The sequence below is a fragment of the Trachurus japonicus genome, chromosome 11, assembly GCF_045865225.1.
Source record: "Trachurus japonicus isolate A0001 chromosome 11, Traja_1.0".
Classification (NCBI taxonomy): domain Eukaryota; kingdom Metazoa; phylum Chordata; class Actinopteri; order Carangiformes; family Carangidae; genus Trachurus; species Trachurus japonicus.
In genome coordinates, this window is record NC_140917.1 from 26646781 (window position 1) to 26672877 (window position 26097).

General features: G+C 40.3%; 3 protein-coding genes across 3 annotated transcripts; 2 read left to right on the forward strand and 1 right to left on the reverse strand.

Moving 5' to 3' along the window:
* The first annotated feature begins 608 nt into the window (after positions 1-608).
* On the forward strand, positions 609-1732 carry gngt1 (guanine nucleotide binding protein (G protein), gamma transducing activity polypeptide 1). The gene is made up of 3 exons (XM_085792056.1): positions 609-848; positions 986-1084; positions 1290-1732. Exons 2-3 carry the CDS (start codon positions 989-991, stop codon positions 1413-1415), a joined length of 222 nt encoding a protein of 73 aa, XP_085648182.1. The 5' UTR covers positions 609-848; positions 986-988; the 3' UTR covers positions 1416-1732.
* Positions 1733-2637: 905 nt separating this feature from the next.
* Positions 2638-21810, forward strand: LOC146978979 (putative acyl-CoA dehydrogenase 6). The gene is made up of 9 exons (XM_085792057.1): positions 2638-2848; positions 9364-9484; positions 14298-14427; positions 16105-16211; positions 16631-16798; positions 17593-17766; positions 18755-18916; positions 20441-20591; positions 21641-21810. Exons 1-9 carry the CDS (start codon positions 2648-2650, stop codon positions 21729-21731), a joined length of 1305 nt encoding a protein of 434 aa, XP_085648183.1. The 5' UTR covers positions 2638-2647; the 3' UTR covers positions 21732-21810.
* Positions 21811-22414: 604 nt separating this feature from the next.
* Positions 22415-24236, reverse strand: bet1 (Bet1 golgi vesicular membrane trafficking protein). The gene is made up of 4 exons (XM_085792058.1): positions 24049-24236; positions 23729-23835; positions 23551-23607; positions 22415-23223 (listed from the first exon to the last, which is right to left on the reverse strand). Exons 1-4 carry the CDS (start codon positions 24065-24067, stop codon positions 23068-23070), a joined length of 339 nt encoding a protein of 112 aa, XP_085648184.1. The 5' UTR covers positions 24068-24236; the 3' UTR covers positions 22415-23067.
* Between the last annotated feature and the right edge of the window lie 1861 nt (positions 24237-26097).

The window sequence follows — 26097 nt, forward strand, 5'->3', positions numbered from 1 at the left end:
AACGGCCTACAGTATTACAAAAGTAGTAAAGAGGGACAGACACTGTTGTGAAATACTACCACATCTCACTTGACTGATGCATCAGGCCAAGTTCCCACCCGACACCCGTCTGACTGGATCTGAATCCTCACACACAGAAAGAGAGAGAAAGAGTTCTCACTCTCGACTCCCCCTCCAGCCTTTTGTTATCTTTGGTTTAGTCTAATGACTGCTACTGCCTTCAGCATTCTAGTCATGCCCCACTTGACACTCACGTCCCTTCTTCCGCAGAACTGAAAGCATCATTATCTGAAATTAAATGCGCTATAAATATAGTTTTGGTTTTATAAACATACTTGTTCTGCTTTGCCCCCCGCACCCCTCCAGTGTAGAATCCAGTCTAGTTATTACAGTTAATTAAAGGTTTATGTTGTTGGAAAAGTGCCGCGCAGTCACGTTCAGGACAGTGATGTGTCTCCACCTTGACAGGTGTGGGCTAAATACAGATTAGTCGTCTTATCAAAGTGACCTGATAAATGAGCCACCATCCTGTAACCCATATCTGGGTTTATACCTATAGAGAACTGAGCCACGGCAGCAAAAAAGACAAACTGAACTTCCGACATGTTGAATACTTTTCCTTGTTTTCACAGGCAACTCTAAGACCCCAAATAGACACCTGTGTGATTCAGCTCCTCCCTTGTCAGCGTACTTGAGATAGTGGCTCGATTAAACACTGGGGCCTTGTTTTAATCAGATTAGTGGATTAGGATTGTTTATGCGGATTACTTTATAACCCAGATTGAGGGAGTGGAGAGAGATTCTTCAGCAGGATTCTGGGAGTGAAGGACCACTCCCTGTAAGCATCCGTAAGTCCATTTCTATTCTCTTTCTATTACATCATATTTTATGTTTAAGTTTGTTTGTTTTTTTACATCTGTCATAAGAGGGTGAATAGTTTACAAAAAAGTAGTGACTGTGCCTTTTTTTTTTCTTTTTTTGACAGAAAATGCCGGTCATAAACGTAGATGAACTGACAGACAAGGACAAGGCTGTAATGGAAGTAAACCAGCTTAAACTTGAAGTGAAACTAGAGAGGTGGTTGGTAAGTTCATTACACTGAGGCGATGAATTTGTCAGTGATTTTTTTAACCAGAGAATGAAGTAGGTTTTCAGACTTTTATCCTTGGCAAGCAACAGTTGTTGTCAACCTGAAAGCAAAGTGAAATTCATTCTTCCAGGATGATTACTTGACGCTGAAATAAAGTGCTGGATAAAACTGTCTTAACACCTTTGTCTGATCGCTTCAGACATCTAAATGCTGTGAAGAAGTCAAGGAGTACATTCAGGCTGGAGAGGAGGAGGACATCCTTGTGAAAGGCATCCCAGAGGAGAAGAATCCCTTCAAGGAGAAAGGTGGCTGTGTCATCTGCTAGACTGGACCTGAGGAGCTTTTCATATCTCAGATTAGCACCCAAGGACACTCTCCCTCCCTTCATGGAAAGGATTTACAGATTGAAAAGACTAGAAGGAAATCTTAAAGAGAGAATTTATAAAACTTCACAAGCTCCCATGTAAACGTCTCCCCATATATTGGCGATTTGTAACCTTATAATGTCCTTCTTTCATAAGATGCAATATAAAAGAGTTGTATTTGGCAAGGGTTATGCTTCCCTCTCATCTGGTGTATAGTCTGAGCAAATGGACCTATGTGAGGCGTCCACTGTCATTAAATGTGCTTGTTTATAACTCAGCCTGTCTCCATTGTTCAATGCTCATCAATGATACTCAGTTATATTTATCATTTTCCGATTTATCTTTGAGTACAATAGTACAGATATTCATAAAGGTTTTCTTTCACTCTTTTCTGCAGTTTTTGATGTTTTGATGTACTACTCCTCTCGTAGGCTAGTTCCAGGCAGCAATTTCTTTCCTTTCATTCTGTGCAAAAATCAATCTGTAGACTGTTGAAAGTTGTTAGAGATTTTAGTGAACATTATCTGATTTCTGGCATTGGTCCACAGTCTGATTGTGCAGAGGTGCAGTTTCATCTCAGAACAACTTAAAAGTAAATTGCCCCACAACAATAATGGATATTTGAAGAGTCTGTAGCCTAATGCATTGCTCCAAGTTTTACACCACTCCAAGACTTGATTTTGATTGCTTTTATCAGCCGTTCAAAATAAATCCCCTCTATGTCTGGGTTCATGTAAGAATTTCCTAAAATGAAATGCTAACACATGTTGTCCTTCAATACTTGACCTTTTGTCACTTGAAGAGTGAATGTCACCACTTCCTGTGTGATAAAGAGTGACTTTAAATTATAGTCACTTTCATTTTACATGTGTCAGAGGTTTAGGAATATACAGAATTTCACAAGACAAAATCATTTTAGCAGAAATATGCAGTTTTTATTGTCCTTTCCTCTCCCTTAGATTTATCCTGTGACCCCTTCAAGGACCCTGACTCTTGGGTTGATAAACCTGCTTTTACTGTAACAGACAGTGATATCACCCACACACAGTATTTGTTTAATAGCAGCATTCCCAAAGCTGATGAGTGTAATGTCTGACCAATGCAAAAGTTTCACTTTCAACCCTTCGCATGCTTCTCTGTAGTCAGGGACGCGGTGTGCGCATGCGCAAACCACTCGCTGTTGTCAACAAAGATGGTGCTGCACAGAGGAGCTCTGCGTTTAAACCTGCTGGTCAACAGCCGCCACTTTTACAAACTCACCTCATATGTTGGCGTCCGGTCGTTTTCTGAAAATGCGTTATCTAAACCCGTGACGGCCGGTGCCACAGAGACCACGGGTGACCATTTAATCTACACACCAGAGCACTTTGCATTAAAGGAGTCCCTCAGAAAGGTATGCGGGCGGCTAACGTCGTAGAGAGCTGTGACGTTACCATGAGAACAAGACGTGGCTGTGAAATGTTTTTATATTTGGCTACATATAGGTGATAAGTGGTAACAGTGTTAAGTTAGCTGAAAAGGAGCGGTGTCATTTGTAAGGGTAAAAAGCAGTGCAGGGTCAGTAGAAGTGGGTGAGAGGTCACTGTGCTAGCTTGTTACATACTGTAGCTGTTCTGTCTGTGGACTGTGTAGCCTACTACAGTTTCATAATCAGAAGCCATAGGCTACATACATAGTTCAACCTTGAATTTGTGCTACATTTGAGAATGGGTGTTATGTGACCCTCAGATGACTGCATAAGCTTGTTTTAAGACAGAGGTGCACCGAGGCCTCACTCTTTAGGTTTACTGAACTCAACACCACAGCTTGTGCCTTTGGTGTTTTTTCATGCTGCATCCTACACACCCACATCCCCGCTGATTAATGTCAACCCTGCTCTTGCCAGCATGTGACATCCATCTCTGCTCTTGGGCTGGGATTATCTAAAGCTATATGATTACATTTGTCAATTCTGATTTTTAACATATGGTGTTACATGCCAGGAATCATTGTTTGACTGTCACAGTGTGCTGGCTTGTGTGGTGACTCAACCCTGAAATAATGCAAACATAATGACAGCATTGGGGAAAGAGGTCCTTCAACCTCACTGAATCAATACCACAAAAAATAATACTTACAGCTATTTTTAAGTCTGACGTGGGAATTATAATTGCTCACATTAACTTTGTTAGGCCTATGTGTCTCAGAGGCTGATGTTTGACAGGTTTCAAAGACAGATCAGAATCAGAAAAACTTTATTGGCCATTGCAATATTTTTCTTTGACGTGGCTCTCAGATATTTAAAAAAAAGACATGGTCAAAAAAAAAAATAGGTAAGGCTTGTAGACATTAAAAATAGAAAGCCTGTAGCACATTCAATGTTATTATCTTTTCCCCAATGTATTCCACTTAAACTCAGAGTGTCTTACGTCTCATGGCGTGCTGAGCAGGATCTAAATATCAGTTACTGCAAATGATTGTACAAAAATGTAAGAAAGCATTAGTAATCAGTCTGACTCATTTTGGAAAGTCTATTAATATTATTACTAGACAGACATTAGAGACAGAGGCTCCAAAAAATAACAACAAGAGCCTAATTTAAAGTCGGCAACGGCAATGTTGCGGTAAATGGAGGGGAGGTTGTTGTGTGACTAAACCTTCAAAGGATGTGAGTAGGTTGAAAATAAACTAGCACTGGGAATTTTGGGAAGGATGAAAATGTGACAAGGAAATGCAGAACAATATGTTGCCGGTGCAGGAAAGGGAAATTGAGGCAATGAGGTTTATTAAAAGAATTCACTCAAGGGTCTTGTGTGTTTATAGATGGCAGCCAAATGAGGTTATAGGAAATCCTCTAGTCCCTTGGTTGTGTAGATGTATGAGCAACATAGTGTTGTATTCATGTGCTCATTTAGATTGAAAAAAAGAGCTTTCATGCCAAGAAATGAGTCATTCAGGAATCCAGAGCCTCTCACATGTACAAACCATTAAACTGGTTTAAGTCGGTGTGTGTAGAAGGTCATGTGCTGTTGTTGATGAAGACAAGGAGCCATAAGTGATTTCCCTTTTTGCACTTTTAGGAAGAGGCTATTCATGTGCTGCCTCCCTTTTTTGCAGACAGGGATTTCCTTCTCCACACAACAATGCCGTAGCAGGCATCTGTAGAGGCATTCACCATATAATAGCAAATACCAGTAACAAATTACATTTTGGTATTTTCATCGAGTAGAGTCTGTTGATATTTGAAATACAGTTTGCCAGGCTAAATAAAAGCTTTCAATGCTTGAATTATTTTTACAAAAACAAAATCTTACTTCATAATGTAACATCAGTATCAGCCAGGATGTCTCTTGTCTCTCTTGTTTTTAACCCTTTTATCACAAAATGTCATGATAAAGTGACACTCTGGGAAAATTATGAAAGATATATCTTTGTACTGATGTTTAAAGAGATAGTTCAACATTTTGGCAAATTGGCCCATTGCCATAGTCGCTATAGTCATAGCAGTAGGTTCGTTACCTTTAATTGTCGGTGCGAGCTATTTTTAGAACGGCGGAGCAGAGCCGCGAGCTGTTCAGAGCTACGCTACGGAGGCTAATGGAGTTTCTTGGTTTCCCTCATAAAACTCATCAAATACACAATCCAACAACTCCAAAACGCTCTGGTGGACAAGTTGTGACCTGCACATTCACCATGCTATGAGATAATAATGGAACGTTACGAGGTAAATACAGAGACTGCTTGATGAAAAACTGTCCCTGAAGGCAACGCGCATCAGCGGTTTTGCATGAATTTACCTCTAAAACAACTCTGTCTGGTAAGCTTCTGTTATTATCTCATAGCGTGGTGAATGTGCAGGTCACAACTTGTCCACCAGAGCGTTTTGGAGTTGTTGGATTGTGTATTTGAAGAGGGAAACCAAAAAATCCCATTAGCCTCTAGCGTACTGTAGCTCTGAGCAGCTCACGGCTCTGCTCCGCCATTCTAAAAACAGCTTGCACCGACAAATAAAGGTAATAAACCTACTGCTATGACTATAGCGATTATGGCAATGGGCCACTTTGCCAAAATGTTGAACAATCCCTTTAATGTGATAACTGTGACACAGTCAGTGGAAAAATAATCAGTTAGAGATGTCTACTTTTGGGTAGTCTCGCTTGCCAGACCCTCCTCCAGAAAAGAAGGAGACTTTTGGGTAATCTTGACTCACTGTCTCTAAAATAGAAAAAAGGAAACAACCCGTCCACAATGATGAGGGCTTAGGTAGGCTGTGTTGTTTATTTGATTTTTTTTTAGTTTCTGTTTGTAAAACTCTTGGCTTATACAGATCATTAATCAGCTGAGAGCACAGGAGGAGGAGGAGGATACAGAGTTCCTGGGGCTGGAGGATTCAATGTTTATTAGAAAGCCTGCCGACTCTTTGCTGTGTAATTTAATTCATTCATTCATTCATTTTCTATACCTACCGCTTATCCTGCACTAAGGTCACGGGTAAGCTGGAGCCTGTGTAATTTAATAAGTTATTTAATATTTTTCTGCATAGTAAGTCTAGGCTATTATGCAAGTAATACACTGCACACCTGATGCCAGAGGTTTTGTTTATATAGGTTCATGAATTGTACATTTTAATCCTGTTGGTTATTGGTTAATGGTTGATTAACATTGGTTGCCAATGATGATGGTTGAACAATTTCTTTTGTGTCACATGTTGTCCCTTAGCTCCCCTGCGATAAGTATCGTTTTGGCAACATATCTTGGATCGTACCAAATCTTGCAGTTACCCTGTGATCCCCAGCACTAACCTGGAGCTGTACTTTATGTGGAGTAATGCCAGGCGCCAGGGGTATAGCTCAGACTCCCCTGACTGGACCATTTGTAAGAGCTGATCTGTTCTTGACCCTGTCTTACTACATGGTAGTCTGGTAATGTGAAATTGTTCTGGTATGCAGTAACCTTTGTAGGAGATGTGGAATTACTCCCTGATGACCTTTATATTTCTCGTGATTCCAGCAGCTTGTCGTCCCTCCCTTTCCCTTGTCAGGATCTGAACTTTGAACACAGATGAGTGTAATCCAGGGTAGAGTGGGGCAGTATACCTGCCCTCTTTAACCCCTTCTCGTTGTTTTTTTTTTTGACGTGACAAAAATCTGCTTGGTTTTTACAGTTTGAAATCAGTTATAATAGCATTCATGTTCTTGTTTTTTTGGTGCTGTGTTTTTCAGTCACTCAGTATTTTTCTTGGCTGGTTAAATGGCTGACTGGTTTGGTTTATTGTGTTCTGGAAAGATAAAATGAGTGCGCAACACTTGCTGCACTCCGGGAAAAAGTACGTCTGAATTCTTCCTCAGTACTTTGTGATTTTTTTTTTTTTTTTTTTCGTGTTAGTTTTGTTTGAATGGAAAGCACAAGCCTGGTGTAACTCACTGAATATTGCATATACTCTCAAGCAGAGGTTTATTTTCCACAATCCACAGTCACACATGGTCCATTTAACATCATTAATTGGCTGAAACTTGAATTTTATTTCCACTAAATACCTCCTATGTTTTAAGCATTACTATTCATTGGTTTTCCCACTGAACAGAGAAACACATTTATTTAGCAGACCATCACTGGTCAGTTGAAACCATGGCCCATTAAAGATGTTGATGCATTTAAGTGAATAACACCAGTGGCAAACAGGTTGCAGTTGCTTATGATACTTTGGCAGAGCCATTAGTTTGAGGACATTTTAATTTGAAAAGCATCCAACAAGAAACAAACAAGGAAAGTCATGGAGCATTAGTTTTTATTCTATATTTCTATTTTTGAATTTAGACTTAGACTTTATTGTTGTCATTGCGCAAGCACAACAAAATTGTCGCAATCCCAGGTGCAAAAATACAGCAGCAATAGACAATAAATTAAAAAGCAATAATTTAAAAACTCTATAAAATAGAATTTATTTCTTTAAATGGCAGAATCGGTGCTTAAAGGGACAACGAGGAGTTACTATTTGGTTATAAAAAAGTCTCACGTTAATGTGGATGAATCTCCGCTACCCACACTTGTTAATGGGCGATAAATATGTCATTTTGTCTCTATCGTTATTTTGTTATTATTAGTGGTGGCGGAAATGCTGGTCGAGCCGACCAGCGTTTTTTACTTTCGGTTTCGCGGCGAATTATGAGAATAACGCAGCAGAATCTCTGTTTATGGTCAGAACTACGACGGTATGTGATCGTCTTTGAACCTCTGACTTTAATTCTTGATGAATGAAAACATGAGTCTGTCTTGCGCCGGTCAAAGAATTTCACGGTGCGTGCGGAGGCTCATAAATGTAGTGTGAAAACGCTTCGCTTTTCCAAAACTCCTCGTTGTCCCTTTAATTCTAACATTATTTTGAGAAACTGTTGTTGACATGCTATGCACTAGTAAAACTTCCTGGCTGGTTGACAAAGCCTGGCAGGCAGAGTTGTTTAAAAAATAAAATGACTGACAGCAAAAATACCACATAAACTGTAACCTTCACTTCAGATCTAGTGCCTATTCTCTGTGAAGCAGCTTGAGCTCCCACTAAAATAGCACCATGCGAGCGTCTCAATAGACTGGTCATTCACAAGCACCTTTCCAGCTGTGGACCACTTGGCGGTCCTCCAGTTGAGTCATGCCAGGTTACAACCCGCTTGTCCCTCCCTGCCGACATTTTGTCCACGACACACAAAACCATGCCACAAATGACAAACAATGCTGGTTGAATTTGGAGAGACGAAACAAAAGCTACCCAAAATAGCCCGCATTTGATTCTCTCTCATGAATTCATTCATTTATTCATTGCTTTTGGTTATATATCAACCTGTTATTAAAATCATATATCAGATAGTTATGTCATCCCTCTATCCTGTGATGGAAGTTGTTTCTTAACCTTAACCAAAGCTGCAATGTGTTGCTTTTTTGTTGTTCCACTTATAAAGCATGTAATGCAGTCATCCTTCATTCTTAGGCAGTTGTGTATACCCGGCTTTGCGGCCGGATAGATGGAGTGGCTGCTAACCGAGAGGGAATGTCATTAGTATGGGTTTCAGTACCGAGCTTTATTTTTGCTTGCAGTTCTAAATATTACTTGAGAGGTTTTTCTACCCTGCCAAGAAGAAAATGGTGGGGAAAACTGTGAGTCATTAAAATATTGGCATCGGAACGCTTGAATGGAAAGATGCCGAATATCATCGCAACGTTGGCTACCAACTGGGCCAGGACAAAAGTATCGGTATCTGCCCTCAAAACCTCATGTTCCTCATAGATTTTCTTAGTTTTTTTTTTTTGTTCTCCACAACCATACCATTTTTTCACTGAGTTATTCTGCTGTGGTTCAATTTTTAGTAGAAATGATCTGCTCCAAAATGGCTAAGATCAGGATTAGTAGCAAACCCCCAGTCATTGTTTTATGAGCCTGTAGCTAGTCATATTGCATGTCACCAGCCAAGTCTTGGTTATCAGTTAGGCACTGATAACATATAGGAAATAGCATAGTGCGAGTACTGTACTGTATTCATCATTGTCATCATTATAGATTCAACGTGTCATACAGTTTTCCAGCCTGCTTTCTATTCATTGATATGTAATTCCTTATCTTGCTGTCTGTGGGATATAGATTACATAGACTGAAGTAAGATGAGCACCACACAGCAGGAGACCTGTGAATGTAGAACAATCATTGTATGTATTTTTTTTATTCAGTTTATATCCGTTTGGTGTCAGTTGTGAGCCAGTCAAAAGAACAGCAGAGATGTCATTTGTTGAGTTGAAAAAAAAACATGCAAACATAATTCACATTTATGCTCAAAATTAAATTAAACAGAGAGAATGCTAAATATAATTCTGTGTGCTGTAAGTTACACATCAATACGCATAAACAGATTCGATTTTTCCCCTATTGTGTTTGTGCTGTAGATCATCGACCAGGAGATCAACCCCCATGTAGATCAGTGGGAAGCAGAAGGCAAGTTTCCAGCCCATAAAGTCTTCAAAATCTTAGGAAGTGCCGGCTTTCTGGGAGTCAACAAACCAGTCGGTAAGCGTGTTAGATTATCGCTCTGTATTAAGCACATTCATTGTCATAAACACACTTCTTGGATGATGCAGTGGGCTGGTGATTAGCACATCACAACAACAATGTCAGAGGTTGAGTCTCCCACTCCTGTTTAGAGTTTGGCATGAAGTCGCTCATGGGAATGAAAGGCTGCGCTTGTTTGGCCACCTGTATCTTTGTTGGAGCTTTAATTGATTAGCAGTGCATGCTGGGATAAGTTCCAACCCCTGTGACTCTGCTGTGAAATGTAGGATTACCTAAATGTGAGCGATTTTGGGGGTTATATTTAATCAGAGACAGCTCCCTCCGAAAAATGATGGGTTCAATTAATCTTGTGTGTTTTTGTGCGTTATCAGGAGCAGAGAGGTAGGAAAAAGTCTGTTTGATTAAAAGGCCCAGAAGCCCTTCCTTTTATTTTGCTTTCTGTGAAAGTATCTGAGCCTCCTAGGAAATGATGATAACCATTACTTTGAGGTGCCAAACTCACTGCACATTTCTTTCTGTTGGAAACAAAAGCCTTTTTACCCGATTGTACCTCACATGTGGCTTTAATTTTCACAAATCAACAGAAATTCTTTTGAGTTATTAAACGAAGCGATTATTGTCTAGACATGTCTGTGTGCAAACTACTGAAAACCCACCTGCTTTTCGCCTTTATTTTAGTTAACCAGGTTGCCTTAAATGGACAAGTCAAGACCATTATAACAGCTAGAAGCATAAGACGAAGGATAACTGAAGAAAATGGCTCTGTGGTGTATGAGTTCTGTATGTAACTTTGGTCCATTTGTATTCTTGGAATTTCTAGTTGGTAATTCGACGTAAAACTATGAAGACCAATCCATCACCCGTGTCTCGCTGTACATGATACATGTATTTGGGACGTGCTGTTTCTGTTTCCATTGCAAAAATTTCCATGATAAATCCATAATATATCTGAAAATTGAAAAGGCCTTGGCATAACATAAATATTGCTTCTAGGGATGCCACTTTTAATCCATGAATTGGTGGTTAGACTTTGTCTGAACCAGAGGATAGACGGTTCAAAATATATCCTGCTATCGCAACTGAGGAATCCTTCACTGTGTGTGCAGTTTGACTGCCTTCGCTTCACTGAGTATTTGGCATGTCTTTTTTACTGCTGAATTCATGCCCCATTCATTTTCTCTCTGTTTGACAGCCATACATTAGAGTTGGCCTGGTTTTGAAATGTTCCCACTGTGATGATGGGTGCTGGTGTCTCAGCAGCATCCCACAAACAGCTGTCTGCTAGCTAGAGTATAGCCCATTTCCAGATGTGGAGCCAGCTGGGTCAATGCTGGGGTGGAGGAGGGAGAGGGATAAGCACAAGCACAGGACAGGACCACAGAATATTTGTGGTTATGATGTCTAATTCATTCTGAATGTGGATAGATTTGTGGGAAACATTTGACTTTCAAAAGCAGAGGTCTAAAGTTTCATATTCAGTGATTCCCAGAGTGATCGTTTTATTTATAATCTCAGTGAACTTGCCTGCTCGTGTCACTCTCTCTGTCTCGCTTTGATAACATCACAGTTATAAAAACAACTGCTGAGGATTATCTGACAATTAATGTTGAAATGAACAAAGCTGTGCTGCACAGTGAGTCCTGTGAAGGAGAGTCCACCACAGGTCTGTAGGTCAAAGAAGAGGGAGGGCGAGGGAATTAAAATGTGCTGAGTACACAAGCCTTAAGCATTAGTTGACAGGATTAGAGAGGAGAAGCAGCCCAGCAGAAGGCTAGTGTATTATCAGGTGGTAGATTACCTGCAGCACAAGAAACACGCTTGAGAAATACCATTTAGAAAATGAGTTTAGAAAATGATAACAGAAGCATGTAATGAAAAACAACGTGTAGTAGGGTATCAGTGCTATGCTAACAGTACATTTTAATTGGACCAGTGATTGTAGTCTTTGGAACTAAAAAGCCAAAGGCAAGTTTTAAAACCATTTAGATAAGAGCTAATACACAACCACTGTTTGACATTCAGATACAGGACAGTGACCACATCATGGAATCGAGCTCTGTCTGATAATTCTGGCTTAATATTTACGATAATATTAGGAAGGACACAACAAGTCACTACAATGGTGCAGTGCTGATTAATGAGATCTATTCCTCCCACATAATTCTGTGTGAGGTTAATTGATTTAGAGGCTCAGATCGATAGGGAATAGGGATTTAGGAGACTGTTCAGTGGAGAAATGAGGTGGGAGAAGTGTAATTTGTTCATAATACACATCCACTTATTTTAGGAATTATCCAAAATCAAGTGATATTGTCATGATGTCTGTCTTTTTTCTGCCACACAAATGTTAATTGCAAAGGAACAAGGGGGAATTATTTCACTGTGTTTGAATTATGAACAGAATTGTCAATCAGTGAGAAATTTCTTCTGTTTTTCTGTGATGATGGGGTCATTTAACATCCAAAATACAATTTTAAAGAGTTAAATAGGCCATACCACTGTAATTACTTAGACCTCCTCATGGGCAATGATGACATTAAATCTGAGAGAAGCAGAAGAACAGAGCTTTGACAGTGAGTGGAATAGACTTAAGGCAGTTCTTTAACTTTAAATTGCCATATATTTGAAACTGGCCACAAAGAAAATCCAGCTCCTGGAGCCGTGCATTACAGTATTTTCATTTATTTAGTCTGTAGACAGCATAATTTATTACTTATTTTCCACTTTTCTCCCCTGTAAAGGAAAGGCGTTATTACTTTTCAAAACATGAGAACAGGAAGTTTTCCCAAGGTAGCCATATTGAGGAAGAAGACAGGGATGACCTTTGGCTCCCTGCCCGTTTTCCTCTGCTCTGACAGGGATGGATCCGCAGTTCACACCATGGCACTGGCCTTATGTCCGGCCAGATAAATAAAAAACCAACAGGCTGCACAGTTTTCTCATTAACTCAACATTTGGGATACTAATGTTTACCTTAGTAACCTCCATCCTGTTTCCTTTTTCACAATTTCATCTTTGGCAATACCATGATGAATGTGTAACAAGTAACTTCAGCTTTCTCTGTTGAAAGTCATTACTAACTGATTTTACATGGCTTGACACTGTAGTGGTGACGCATGCATTTGTGAGATGAATACAACCATGGTAATAATTATTAATCACACACATCCCCATTGTAGTAGTTGTGGATCGTTCATATAAATGAGCTCATGACAGTGACTCATCTCTGGCTGTCTTTCCTGTTTCATCCTCAGGACCCTCGTGTCGGCATATCCAATACAGAATGAGAATAGAACACTACCGAACGGCACTTTACTCTCTAATTCTTTATTCTTCCATGTACTGTATGCTTCATATGGAGCTCCACCTGATGAGAACATGTGCAGAGGAGCATCTGCTCTTCAGACGAAACATATGTGTATAGGATTGACATTTGTGACAGATTTCTGTTTGCTTTTCCTCTTGCTTGCTTGTTCAACCAGGCAACATGCTGTTTTGTTTAAAGTGGGACAAACCTCAGTGCTTCCCTTCGTCCACATCATCCACCGCAGGGTTTCCGATGCTCAGAGACTTATCGCGGCACAGCTGCACCTGTTTCCTCTTATTTTTTTGCTCCCCCACTCCCCTATTTGCTTGCCCCGTTCTATCTCCCTCTTTCTCTGTCCTCATTTATTTAGCTCGCTTTCCTTTATTACACATCGGTCTCTGACAGTCTGCCAGACTGTGCTTTCCATTATTCGATAACTAGTCTGACATGTGATGTTGAACCGCTTTACCTCCATGTGGTAAATTAGCTGATAATTATTCATTGTCAATCAGAGCTTGTATCCATCATCCGGTGGCTGGCATACCGTATTTTGTCATGGGAAAACTGAACACAAAGCATTTCACAAATGCTCAGTCTTGTTACTTCTGGCAGACATTACCATCTAAAGATCTGTCCTGAATGAATAACTGTCAGATTACATTTGCTAGACCGGCATAAGATTATGACATGTATTATTTTGTACTGCAGAGATCGTTCATTTTCATATTGTTTTAATCTGACAGGATTTGTTCACGACACCACAAACAACCTGAGGGAAATGCAGTGTGAAAGTGAGAACACAAACCCAGTCTATTCATCCCACAGTGGATTCTAAAACTGATGATGAAAGGTAAAGAGATGGTTTTTATGAGGATAAGTGACAGAAAGTGGTGTTTTTAAGCACACTTTATAATGCACCATTCAACTCCATTAAAGACCTCAGGTCTTTGCAAAAGTCTCCACTGCCAGAGTGCAGGAAATACACACATCCATTTCTGTCTTATTCAGTAAATGGCCTGTTTAAGAGATCAAAATCAGGTTTTATACACAAAGTAGAAATGACACTGAGATGACAGTGACCCTCATCTGCAGCATGCTGCTCATCTCCCAGTAGTGCCTTTTACACATAATTACAGATAGAGCAATTAATGATAACATCCTGTAATTAATTTGAGTGCATGCTCCGGTGCCAACAGATCAGTGCAGAATATTATGTATGTATACCAGCGCTGTGTGTGTGAGTGTGTATGTGTATGTGTGTCAACATGGTGGGCAGAGATAAAAGGAAAGATGGAAGACGGACAGGAAAAGTGGGTCCAGGGCCAGTTTAAGGTGACTAATGTAGTGATAAAGAGTATTTATTCAAAGTTATCTTTATTGAGAAACCATTGTTTCTTCCTCTTTCAACTGAGTTGTGAGATATAATATCATATGTGCATACAAAAAGGGATAAGAGTGTCAGCACAGCAGCAGTTGAAGGAGTGTGTGTTTGGTCCTCTGCAGAGTATGGAGGCTTGGGATTGGACTTCAGCTACAGCGTAGCAGTGTCAGAGGAGCTGGGCAACATCCGCTGTGGAGGCATCCCCATGGCCATCGGTGTACAGACGGACATGACTACTCCTGCACTGGCCAGGTACAATCCCAGAAACCTTCAGCTATGTTACATAACATAATGTTTTCACTCCTCCCCTGAAATAAACTCATAACAGTTTGGGCTGATGCCAGGTCCTTATGTAAAGGAAAATAACTTTGCCTATAAAACTCATCTCCCTCTCTTCTTTTGCCTTTTCTGTGCCTGAATCACAACTAGTCTGTGACTCAAACAACAACATCTGCGCTGGGTTTTTTCCCCTTTCTTTTACAGCACCAGTGTACACCAGTGCATGTTCAAACGTTTTCTTCCTACATGGATTTTTTTCATTTTGGGATGATAAAAGGTTGCTTGTGTTTCTACCCCTGGCAATGACTTCTACCCTATGTTTGAAGTACAAGGCTTTAAAGACAAACCATGTCCAAATTTAAAAAAGAGCAAATACTTCAAACAGTTTTTCCATCACAGTTATCTGCCTCCTTTTCACACCCTCTTTTCCTTAACAAGTATTAATTTATTGTGTTTTTATTGGACTGTCATTGACCGGCTCACATTTCACCTGATGTATCATGTAATATAACAATTGTACACTTTATTTAAATCCATAACCATACTTCGTATGCTGGGTATAGTGATATAATATTAAAAAGTGAAAGAGTTAATATATTGTATATTGGAGGCTGAATGTTTAAAAGCAAATCAGTGAATTGATTACCAGTCCGCAGCACCATCTGCTCAGCTCTGATGTGAATCTGCCAACACGGTGGCAAGAGAATTATAAAACAATTGACACTGGAGTGCACCGCGTCAGAACCTAATGATAATATCAATCACTTTGGACTGAATTATGTGTAAAGATTTATCTCTTAAATATCCTTCAGTAGATACAGCGTAGATATAACTGTGACAAGTTAAGAGAGTCTTGTCAGATCGTAGCACGGGATCAATTAAGCTCAAGGCTGGACACATTCACTTCACAATATTAAAGTCTAATATCAAGACCTAGTAGACCAATAATATCCTGTCTTGTGGAAGGAAAGCTCTGCACCCTTAGGTTCAATCCATGAATTTAATCATGAGGCCAGTTTCAGTCTTGAAGACCAAACCCAAGACTAATCTGACCAAATAGCCAAAGCTAAGTTGGCTGTGTGAAGTGTGAAAAGTGAAATCTTATGTAAAGTCTTTACCCGCCTGGCTTCTGTAACTGTATCATGTGTCATGACTCATGCAGCACAGAGTTGAGCTGTACAAAGCTAAACTCCCCAAGAGCATGTGTATTAATACATGTGGTAATTGTTTGTCTGACTCCTGTAGGGGCTTTGCTTGTGGTGTGATATCATCCTGCTATGAAACAGCTGCTGGTGACACAAGACTTTTCAGAGGAATAGACAGTCAGAGTCTCAGGAGCTTAATTAGCGGATCTACACTCGCCTCCAATTACGTTTAAGCTCTAAGAAAAAATTCCATGAGAGCTTTAGGATCCTCTGGACCCACTGGAGCTGTCGTGCCTGAAATATGTCAGTGTTGTTTCTAAAGCACAGATTTCACAGTTTCACCTTTTGTTTGACCCAACGATCATGTTTGCATACAAAATTGAGAATTGAGAATTTCCTTTTGCAAAGGAAATCAATGTGGGATGCACTTATAGGGTCTCTATAATGTCACAAAGCAAAAGCAACTAATCGTTACTAATATTTTCCCATGTTTTCATATTCACAGGTTTGGTTCAGCTGAGTTAAAGAAAGAGTTCCTCCTTCCGTCCATCATGGGGGACAAAGTGGCCTGCCTTGGAGTCAGTGAAGTTGGAGCTGGCTCTGATGTCTCAAGTACGTCTCGCCTTCACCCCCCTCAGGCATTTATTATCACATAATTTCCTTTTCTAGCCCCTGAATTCACTGCAGAAATAATTGAGGAAGCAGAAATACAGCCGTTCTACAATGAATTTGGCACAGATATTCTGTCAGAGAGGAGGGCGGCATACAGATTGCAACGCAGTCTACACAGACAGAAGTTAACCGTAGAAAGAAGGTATTTTTTTCTGGATTGGTATGTATTGTTTGACATTTGGAGTAATACACCAGCCTTAGCTGCAGTGAAGCCCTTATCCAAAGTGAATCGATTTGTGAGCCCAAAGTTTTATTATCTATTCATCCATTGAAACTTTTCATTTAACCTTCTGTCCTCACTCTCGTTTTCCCACTCCCCCTTTCTCCCTCTCCATCCATTTACGCCCCCATTGATTCAGGTATTCGGACCAAGGCGGTGAGGAAAGGAGATGAATATGTGATCAACGGGGGAAAGATGTGGACCACCAATGGTACCCAGGCGGACTGGATGTGTCTCCTTGCCAACACCAGTGACGGGCCTCCGCACAAAAACAAATCTCTCATCTGTTTGCCCATGAACCTGCCAGGTAGGAGTCACAGCAGTCAGCACAGCACAGGGCCTTCTCATAGGGGAAACGTTTAACATTTACCTTCCTGCAGGGCTCTGCAGAATTCCTGTATCCGTTCTGTAAAGAGCATGTGTTAAAGGGATAGTTCACCCTAGAATGATATTTCGCTCATTATCTACTCACCCTCATGTTGACTAAGGGCTGGAAGAAGTTTCAGATTCCTCCGTGGCTTCTCTGAGTTACAGGGGGTCTCGGCATAGCAGTGCATGTCCATATAACGGTTGCAAAGGGACACCGGAGCTCTTCGTAAAAAAACACACACAAAAAAACATCCAAATACCTCCATGCTGCTCGTATGTAATGTCCGTCTTGTGCTGAAGCCCCAAATTGCGTAATTGTCCCGAAAAAAATTAAATAAGTCTATATTTTAAGCTTGTTTGTAGCGGAAGCTTCTCGAAGCTCCTCTTCCTGGTCCGTCCAAATCTCGCGTGATTCGCAGTAACCGCACTGACGCATGCTGACGCCGGCGCAAATCACGCGAGATTTGGACCCCCTGTAACTCAGAGAAGCCACGGAGGAATCTGAAACTTCTTCCAGCCCTTAGTCAACATGAGGGTGAGTAGATAATGAGCGAAATATCATTCTAGGGTGAACTATCCCTTTAAGTGGAATTAGTTTTCTATGACTAAGGGAATTTTCCTCTCCACACACAAGTGCTCGCTCATGGTGGGAAATGTATTTTATGATTTGACTGAATTGAACTGAATAGTATAGTGACACTTTATTTTGTTTTTTGTCTTTCCCCAATGCAGGAGTGCACATTGCCCGCAAGATAGGTAAAATGGGGATGTGGTCATCAGACACAGCGGAGGTCTTTTTTGATGATGTCCATGTTCCCTGCAAAAACATTATTGGCCAGGAAGGCATGGGCTTTACCTACCAGATGCTTCAGTTCCAGGAAGAGAGGCTCTGGGCAGTGGCCAACAGTGAGTGAGCTTTACTTGATGATCTTGATCTGTCTCCCCCAACCCCCCACCCTCCCACCCCCCTCCTCCAACCACATCCAGTCATCAGACGTCATCACTTCCAGTTGGTCAGTCTTGTTGTTATCTTCCACTCTCCCGCTCATCTCTTTGCTTCCCAGTTATTTGCCTCCTACAGATTCTTCAGAACAAAGTACAGTGAGCTTGTACAATTACTTCTGTTTTGGTTTTATAAAAAAAAAACAGGTCAAATACTTTATTAACCTCCTTTAAATTGTTAGTTTTTGCACTTTAGTTTCAAGAATTTCAGGAGAAGTGTAGCAGAACATGTACAGGATTAAAGCAGATATCAGTGGAATGTTTTTGTTAATATAAGTCCTAAATAGTCCTATTTTCCGTCAGCAATCACTTACATGAAGTATTTCAGCCTAAACACGAGTCTCTCCGTCACTCTGCTCTGCTGTAACCCGAGGAGAAAATTTTCCTTGTGGGATACAAGTGTTATCCAATGAGGGGAGAGAACGGCATGAAGGGCTGTGTGTGCAGCCAAGGGATGCGCGTGAATGTGGTGACGTAGCACGAGGACCAATTGATGCCTGACAAGGGCGGGGGCTGCTAACTCATGGTGCGTTCAAGGAAACTCGTACTTTGTGTTTTTCCTTCCTGTGAAGTCATACCAATTCGATCTGGTACGAGTTCACGGGTCGGAAGTTACGAGTGGCCGTTATAGGGAACTTTCACAGACAACAGGACGGTAAAAACACGAGCTACGGGTTACCTGGAACGCTACCAAGTCGTAGTTGTGACTTGAAGCTGTAACTTACGGTTTCAAAAGCCTGCCTTGAACACAGCATTAGCCGAAACGGCCGTGCCGATGATATCTGCTTTAATGTAAATCAGACACTGATAGACATGAATGCAGATAAACAATACAATAAATAAATGGAAATAATAAATGAGACCCCCTCCCTCTGCCTCTCAACACCTCCAGTCCTGACAACGATGGACATCATCATACAGGAGACCATCCAGTACACAAAGCAGAGGAAGATCTTCAAGCAGCCCGTCCTCTACCACCAGGCCGTCCACTTCAGGTTGGCTGAGCTACAGACGGAGGTGGAGCTGCTTCGCTCCCTCCTCCACCGTGCTACAGGTAATAGTCACTTGTTGAAAAGGTAGCATAACACACACACAAAAAGATTTCTGTTGTATTAGCTTGGTAGTGGTAGTGTTTACTCTGTTCCCTGTGAGCAGCTTCAGGTTCAGCTCAGTACATGGAGACACACAGAATGAGAATAGCTACGATGAAATTGCTTGTCTTGTCGAGATAGTTCACCAACAAAAAAAACCCCTCAAAAGTCTGATTTTGAAACGTACATGCCTGGGTTTGGATGAGCAGTATTTTAGAAAACTCACGCCCAATGACAGCACACAGCTGTCCTTCATACTACAGATGAGACTGAGGCCTCGGTAACAGAGACCACGGTTGACTCATCTCCACAGGAATGATGTGAATGCTAAACTAGCCTTGAGTAGTTGATGTGCCCATGTATACTGCAGCAGGTTGGTTATAAACACAGGGATCAGTCTGCTAACTCAGGTTTGGGTAATGACGGTGAACAGCACTGTGCCTGTCTGGCTATAATTAGTAGTTTTCCAGTTAGTAGCTTCTTGTCAACTAAAACAACAAACACAAGGAGGAGTTTCACAGATGAGTCACCTAAAATCAGAGTCTTCATTTTTACTCCATGTGATTAGACTGAAGTTATATTCTATCCTGTTTTACAAGACACTTTCAGAGATATGCTAACACTGTCTTTTCTGTCTTTCCATGTAATTCAGTTATTGAACAGTTATTTGTGTTAATTACTGTCTATTAAATTACCTCTCAGTGAATATTAATGAATTACAAACATGAAAATCTAATCATTTACTATTTAAGAAAAGTGATGACACTGATGTAAATTCAAAGTTATTAGTTTTCACACCTGCAGAGTTTGGAATATAGGTCAATAAATGTTTACTATATTTATCTGGGGAACATCCAGTAGTTTTGGGGTTTTCAACAAGAGGTTGGTCTCTTGCTTAAGGGCACTTGGGAGGAGTCAGAGATGAAACCTCACAATTAATGGCTTACCTGTGCTACCAAATTTGTTTGTGCGTTTACTGGCTTCACTTCATTACCTGCAGATCTCGGCCACCTGTAAAACTGACACATGCCCAGCTCCTCCAAAATCCAGCCCAAGGGCTTTCCACCTCAGTGTTTGTGACTTAGTGTACTTGGTGTCGGGCGGGCGCCCAAGGTCTTGTGGTTTTCTTGTTGTGTTTGTAACCACTCCAGTGGTTAGAATGGATTAATCTACCTGGGAATAGTTCAAGTCAGAATTTCCTTCCAAGAAAGAGATCAAAGCTTTTGCATCTGTTTGGCACAGGTAGATCAGCACACACATACAGACACAAACAAACTTTCTCACACATTGAAACAGGGAAAATCATGCAGCTCACACATGTTCCTCTGGAGGGTAGCTACAATGCACTGGGAAATGGTCTGAATGGGAAAAAACACTGAATCCGAGCCAATCACAGGTGACCATGTTTGTTGTCTTTGTTTTTCTCACTATAGTCTTGACTGGGATTTTTCTCTCATTACCCCCCCCCCCTTCCTTTTTCCCTGCAGCATTGTACATTAAAGGCAATGATGTTACCAAGCTGGCATCCATGGCCAAATTGAAGGGTGGCCGTCTGGCTCGAGAGGTGGGCGACAGCTGTCTCCAGTACTGGGGAGGGATGGGTTTCACCAGCGATGTGATGGTCAGCAGATTTTACAGGTGAGACGAGTAGCAGCGCAACTGCATTACAGTCATTTCTCGTCTTTTGTTGAGTGATCTGCTTTTAAAACCACTTTTACAGTTTCCCTGTTATTCTATGAGCCATATAGCAGCGGTTTATGGCATCGTGATGCACTGTGATTTTCATTTACTTTCACCCGTTCACTCTGTTCATCTCATCCTAAAAAGAAACAAATATCTGACCACATAACCACGACATAGCAGCAGCACTCACTAAGTCAGGTTGCAAGCCAACTGTTATTGCATCCGGCTGCCAAGTATGTGCACTTTGGTGAGGGTATGATGTTTCTGTGGTAACAGTAACCTCACCAGACGGCAGGATCTTGATAAAGACTGTGGTCAATGAATTCTACAAGGAAGTCAAAAATAATTCTTAAACCACAGAGTTGGAATCAGATTAATTGATGGTTTTTACAGAGACACAGCGTGTGATCACATGATTATAATAATACTGGGGGCAAGGCTCAGCCTCCTGTTGTGCAGTGTTGCAGCAAGCCGCCCGCCTTGTTTATTCAGTGTTCAATCAAGCAACAGTATTTATTGTAGATTCTCTTAACCCCGTACTTTACACTGTGCTGACATCTAGTGATGGGGCAAATAATGCAGCTGAACAAGGTTTTCAGGAAACAAATGGCTGCTCCCAGTGAGAAAAAAGTACCGAAAAATTATTTGAGTAACTCACAATTTTTAAAATAAGTGTACACTTTTCCATACTTTTTTTGTACATAAATGTAAAGTGTGTCTCTTAAAAAAAAAAGCATGTGTTTATTAGTTTTTGTTTGCAAGTTACAGCAAATCAAACAAGACATTCTTACAAGCAAGAAACAGAGCAAACTTTTTCTCCCTATTCTCCTTCCCTTCCCCTTTTCCCCTCTCTAAATATAGTGTGTCTCTTTTTATATTTCTATTCTTCTCTTTTGCTTGTCTTTATTGCTGCTGTAACAAGTGAATTTCCTACAAGTGGGTTAAATAAAAGTTTCTTATCTTATCTTATTCCTCAGTTTGTATCAACTTTGTTCTTTCCCCAGGGATTCCCGGTTAATGTCAATTGGTGGAGGAGCTGATGAGGTAATGCTGGGAATCATCTGCAAGTACATGGACACACTACCCAGGAAGTGATGTCATCAACAGCTGACCCAGGGACTGATGTCACAACCATGCTGATAATGAACTAATCATTAATTACAATGAATAGGCTTTATGCACAGCTCCACTACTTCCTGAACTTCAGCCAGCTCCTTTATTTCCTCTTACATTATTGGACCAACTGATTAATCCAGGTGTGTCTGACCTCACAACAATGGTCAGACACACCTGGATTAATCAGTTTGTCCAATAATGTAACACAGGAAATAAAGGAGCTGGCTGAAGTTCAGGAAGTAGTGGAGCTGTGTTTAAGGCCTATTGCTAAAGTAAAAACAAATCACCTAAGTGCAGATTTTTGACTGTTGTTTAGACTTGTTGGAAAACTCAACAAAGTAGGACTTTGTACATTTTGCCTTTGTTCTACCAGTACTGTATGGAACTGACACACACAATGATGAAGGTTGTGATTCAATACTCTGTGTTCATTTAAATATTGTCTTTTACAGACTAAATCTATTTTTCTAAATAGACAAAACTAAATAATGTGTATAAAGTAACTGTTGTGTAAAATAAATATCCAGTTAAGTCCCTGCCTCTCTGTTCATTATTATAGAGAAAAATAAAAAATAAAAAGTTATATGATATACTATTCAGCTCTGTTTTAATGTTTAAACACATTCTGTATGTGTTAAAGTAATGGCACCATTACCAGGCAATTCAGGGCATAAAATCTTTATTTACATTAAAAAACATTTATACAACAAAGTGACAGACTGCTATTATTGTTTATATGAATGACAAATGCTGTAATATTTCCATTCATTCCTAAAAGCAAATACATTTATTTGTTTCAGCTAGCATTCTTTAACTTAACCACTTTTGATACCAGCTGGGTGGTTGGATAAAGGAAGCCACAGTTTTGTTGCTGTTCAATATGCACATCACTGCTGTAAGATTATCGACACAGTGGTGTGTCCTCCAGTTATGTTCAATCTTAAATTACATCTTCTCAGTTCAGGTGAATTAAGTTGATAAATACAAATACTGGCATTGTCTATTTAAGGTTTATATGAAACCTACTTCACATGATCATTTGTCAGCTGGCACCTTTTACACTTTTGTTTGCACTAAAATCAGTTTTGATGTGTGAGGACTCCTCAAAAACAGTTCTTCTATGACTCAGTTTTTGGGATCACTGTATGACGTGCTCACACACACCAGGACACCCGTTAAGCTGAGACACAAAAAATTCCTGCCTTTCCTCCTCATCATCATCATGTCGGATTAGTTTAGAGATGCATCAGCGTGGCACAGGACTGGGGAGGACGATGTGAAGTTAAAGGGGCTGAATTCAGGAGGATCCTCTTCATCACCTCAGCTTGATGAACCAGTAGAGGACGAAGAAGACGAAAAAGCAGAAGAGGAGCATGTAGCACAGCAGTTTGGTCTGACTGCCTCTAGATAACTGCTTCACTCTGCCGATGGTGGCGCCGAGCAGGCCGCCTGTTGAGTCAAAGTCTGTGTCCTAGTGTGGGAAAGAGGGATAGTATAAGTCATAAGTCCAGACTGATCCATGGATAAGAAATTCAGCGGTTGAATGAAAGCAAATACATTTACTTGAGTACAATACTTTAAGGATACTTTACTTACATACATTATAACTTTATAACTTTAATTCAATATCTTTATTAACTACTTATCCTGTAGCCTACAACAAAATAGATGGTAATCTCATGAAAATATAATGGCTTGAGCTACCCAACAGTAATATACTGTAATACTAAGACGACTTAATGTTGGAAAATGTACTTGTAGTGGAGCTCTGTATTGTTAGACTCTGAATCAAACTCACCATATCGTCCAGCATTTTATTATGATATTTAACTTCCGTCCCGATGTCAATAGTCAGCTGTGAACATGGAGTATCGATAAATTAGCATCAATTACACCAATTCTCGTGGGGGAGAATAAACAGATCCACAACGCACAAACCATTATGTCGGTGGTATATTTCATTTGTAGTCACTTACACTTTTCAAAGCGTTGACTTTAGCTCTCAGTCCCTCCTGTAGATGTTCATTTTCCTCTTCATGCATACTGTACCCACTGGCCACATAGCTCCCAGTACCTCCTTCACCTTTATGAAAGAAACCACGACGACAGTTAACACACCGTTACTTAGCTACTTTAGTCCTTTCATTTCAACAATTAGCCTACGTACATTGCGGTACAGTGTACAAAAGCCACTAATATTCAATTGCTACATATTTACAACATCAGCTGACGTTAGCTAACTAGCACAGCAGCTAGCTATGGTCTCAAAAAGATGACGTGAGTGTTTGTTTCTCACCCAAACCAGCGCGCCTCATCTTGACCAGCTCAGGGAAACACTGTCCGACGTGTGTGGGGCTGCTAGTTTAGATTAATTAGACCAGAAACGACAGTTAAAATCTGGTGACAGGTTGAGAGTGGGGAAAGTCCAGCTAAGTATCAACACATCAGCAAACGCCACGATGTCATACGGTGGCTGCGGAGGACAATCTTATTCCTGAACACATCGCGATAGCAAAAACAGAGGGAGCTGCCTGAATGCGAAGAAGATAAGAGCGGTGTGTTTTATTCGCACGCTGTTTTTGCTTTGGGAAAATTTTAACTTAAAAAAAGGAAGAAGGATAACTGTGTGTCTCTGTTCTGTTTGTATTTTAGAGCTTGAGTGTGTGTTTCTTGAGGAGAGTTCATATTCATGTGTTGAAACCGGAATAGAAATTATCTGACATGGAGAGATGACAGAACTGCAGCCAGACCCTCTTGACAGAAGCAAACCCATCATCACCTGTCTATTGACTGTAGCCTACCTCATAGGACTGACAACATTTAGCCTGTTTGTGACTAAAAGAGGGGGTTTATCAGGCGTGCATTATCCTTTCAAATAGTAATTCTTTTCACTTCTGTCTTTTGCAGTCATTTTTATTTCTCATTTTAATGGTTCAGTGTCAATAATGAGTTTTTATAGACCTGATGCTATATGTTCGAGAGTCTAAACTTAACTTTCTTAAAAGAAAAGTCACAACACAAGATTTCTTTTTAATTGAGATAAGAACCTTTTTCTCTGTAAAATCAATATTCCCTTGTTTTCACATGCTATAGTGAGAATATCCCAAATCTGTTCATGTGCCAGTAATTATATTTTTCTGACAGTCTGTATTCTGTGGCCCAGAGAAGATGAATTACATCATTAATCCTTATGGCTGCCAGGCGAATGGCAGTTTGTGTATAGACCCATAAAACATGGAAAATAAATATATTTCAAAGGGCCATTGTTTCAATGCATCATTTACATAAAATATATAATTACCAAGACAAAAAGAATATAATTAAGCAGAAAAACAACTAGCTATTACCTTGAATATTACACCCATCTTTAAAATCTGAAGCTGCAATCATCAATGGGTCTCCTTTTGGTAGAGGAAACATATTATTAGGAGAAAATTGCTATTATCTTTTTTAAACACAGATTGGATCCTTTGACCATTTTGAAATGTGACCACCATAAACTGGAGACAAATTTCCTTTGCGCATTTACTAACAGACTTTACTGACACATCCATCTGTGCTGCAGACAGGACAGAGGACAGAGAAGAGTTTTCCAATATTTCCAAAATCTTAGAGCCGCTATTTAGCAGTGATTAGCTTTCCTTATCTCCTCATACATCATCTCTCACCTAGCCTTGCACCAATATTGCAGGTGACATCTAATATGATATAAGAGATTAAAATGACTTTCATGACGTTAATTTATTCCAATCCAATATCTTATAAATAAATACAAGCATAAGCTCCTAGCTGCCATAATGCATTTCAATCCCCCAGTGCTCATCTTTTTATGTCTTACCCAAAGGCTTCACTGTATGCATGACCTTGACAAGAGTGTGACAGAAACAGCGGATATTGATTGAACTGTGTGTGCACATCTTAGCTGCCTTTGTGGATCTGAGAGGATTGGATTTATCACACAGGTCTTTAGAGCAGAGAAAGACGGTTTGAAATTGGTCTTTATCTCTACTGGAAAATCCTAAATACTCCTGATATAATGATTAACAAACACACTTTCAACACGTCTCAAATGCACACATTCTCACATGCACATCTGCATTAGTGCTCCCATGTAGACCGTATGCTGTGTTACAGCCACCCTGTTCCCATCCATTAAGAGGCTCATACTTCACCAACTATGTAAATTTTAAATGCTGGTTGAAATGTTTTCTGATTATATTGGTATGTTGTCCATACCATCAGATATTTTCTTGTCTATATTTGAATGCTGCTCTGAATCTTGTACTTTATACTACAGTAGCTACAAGCCTGATGTTCCCAAAGGATAATAACAATAATAGTTTGT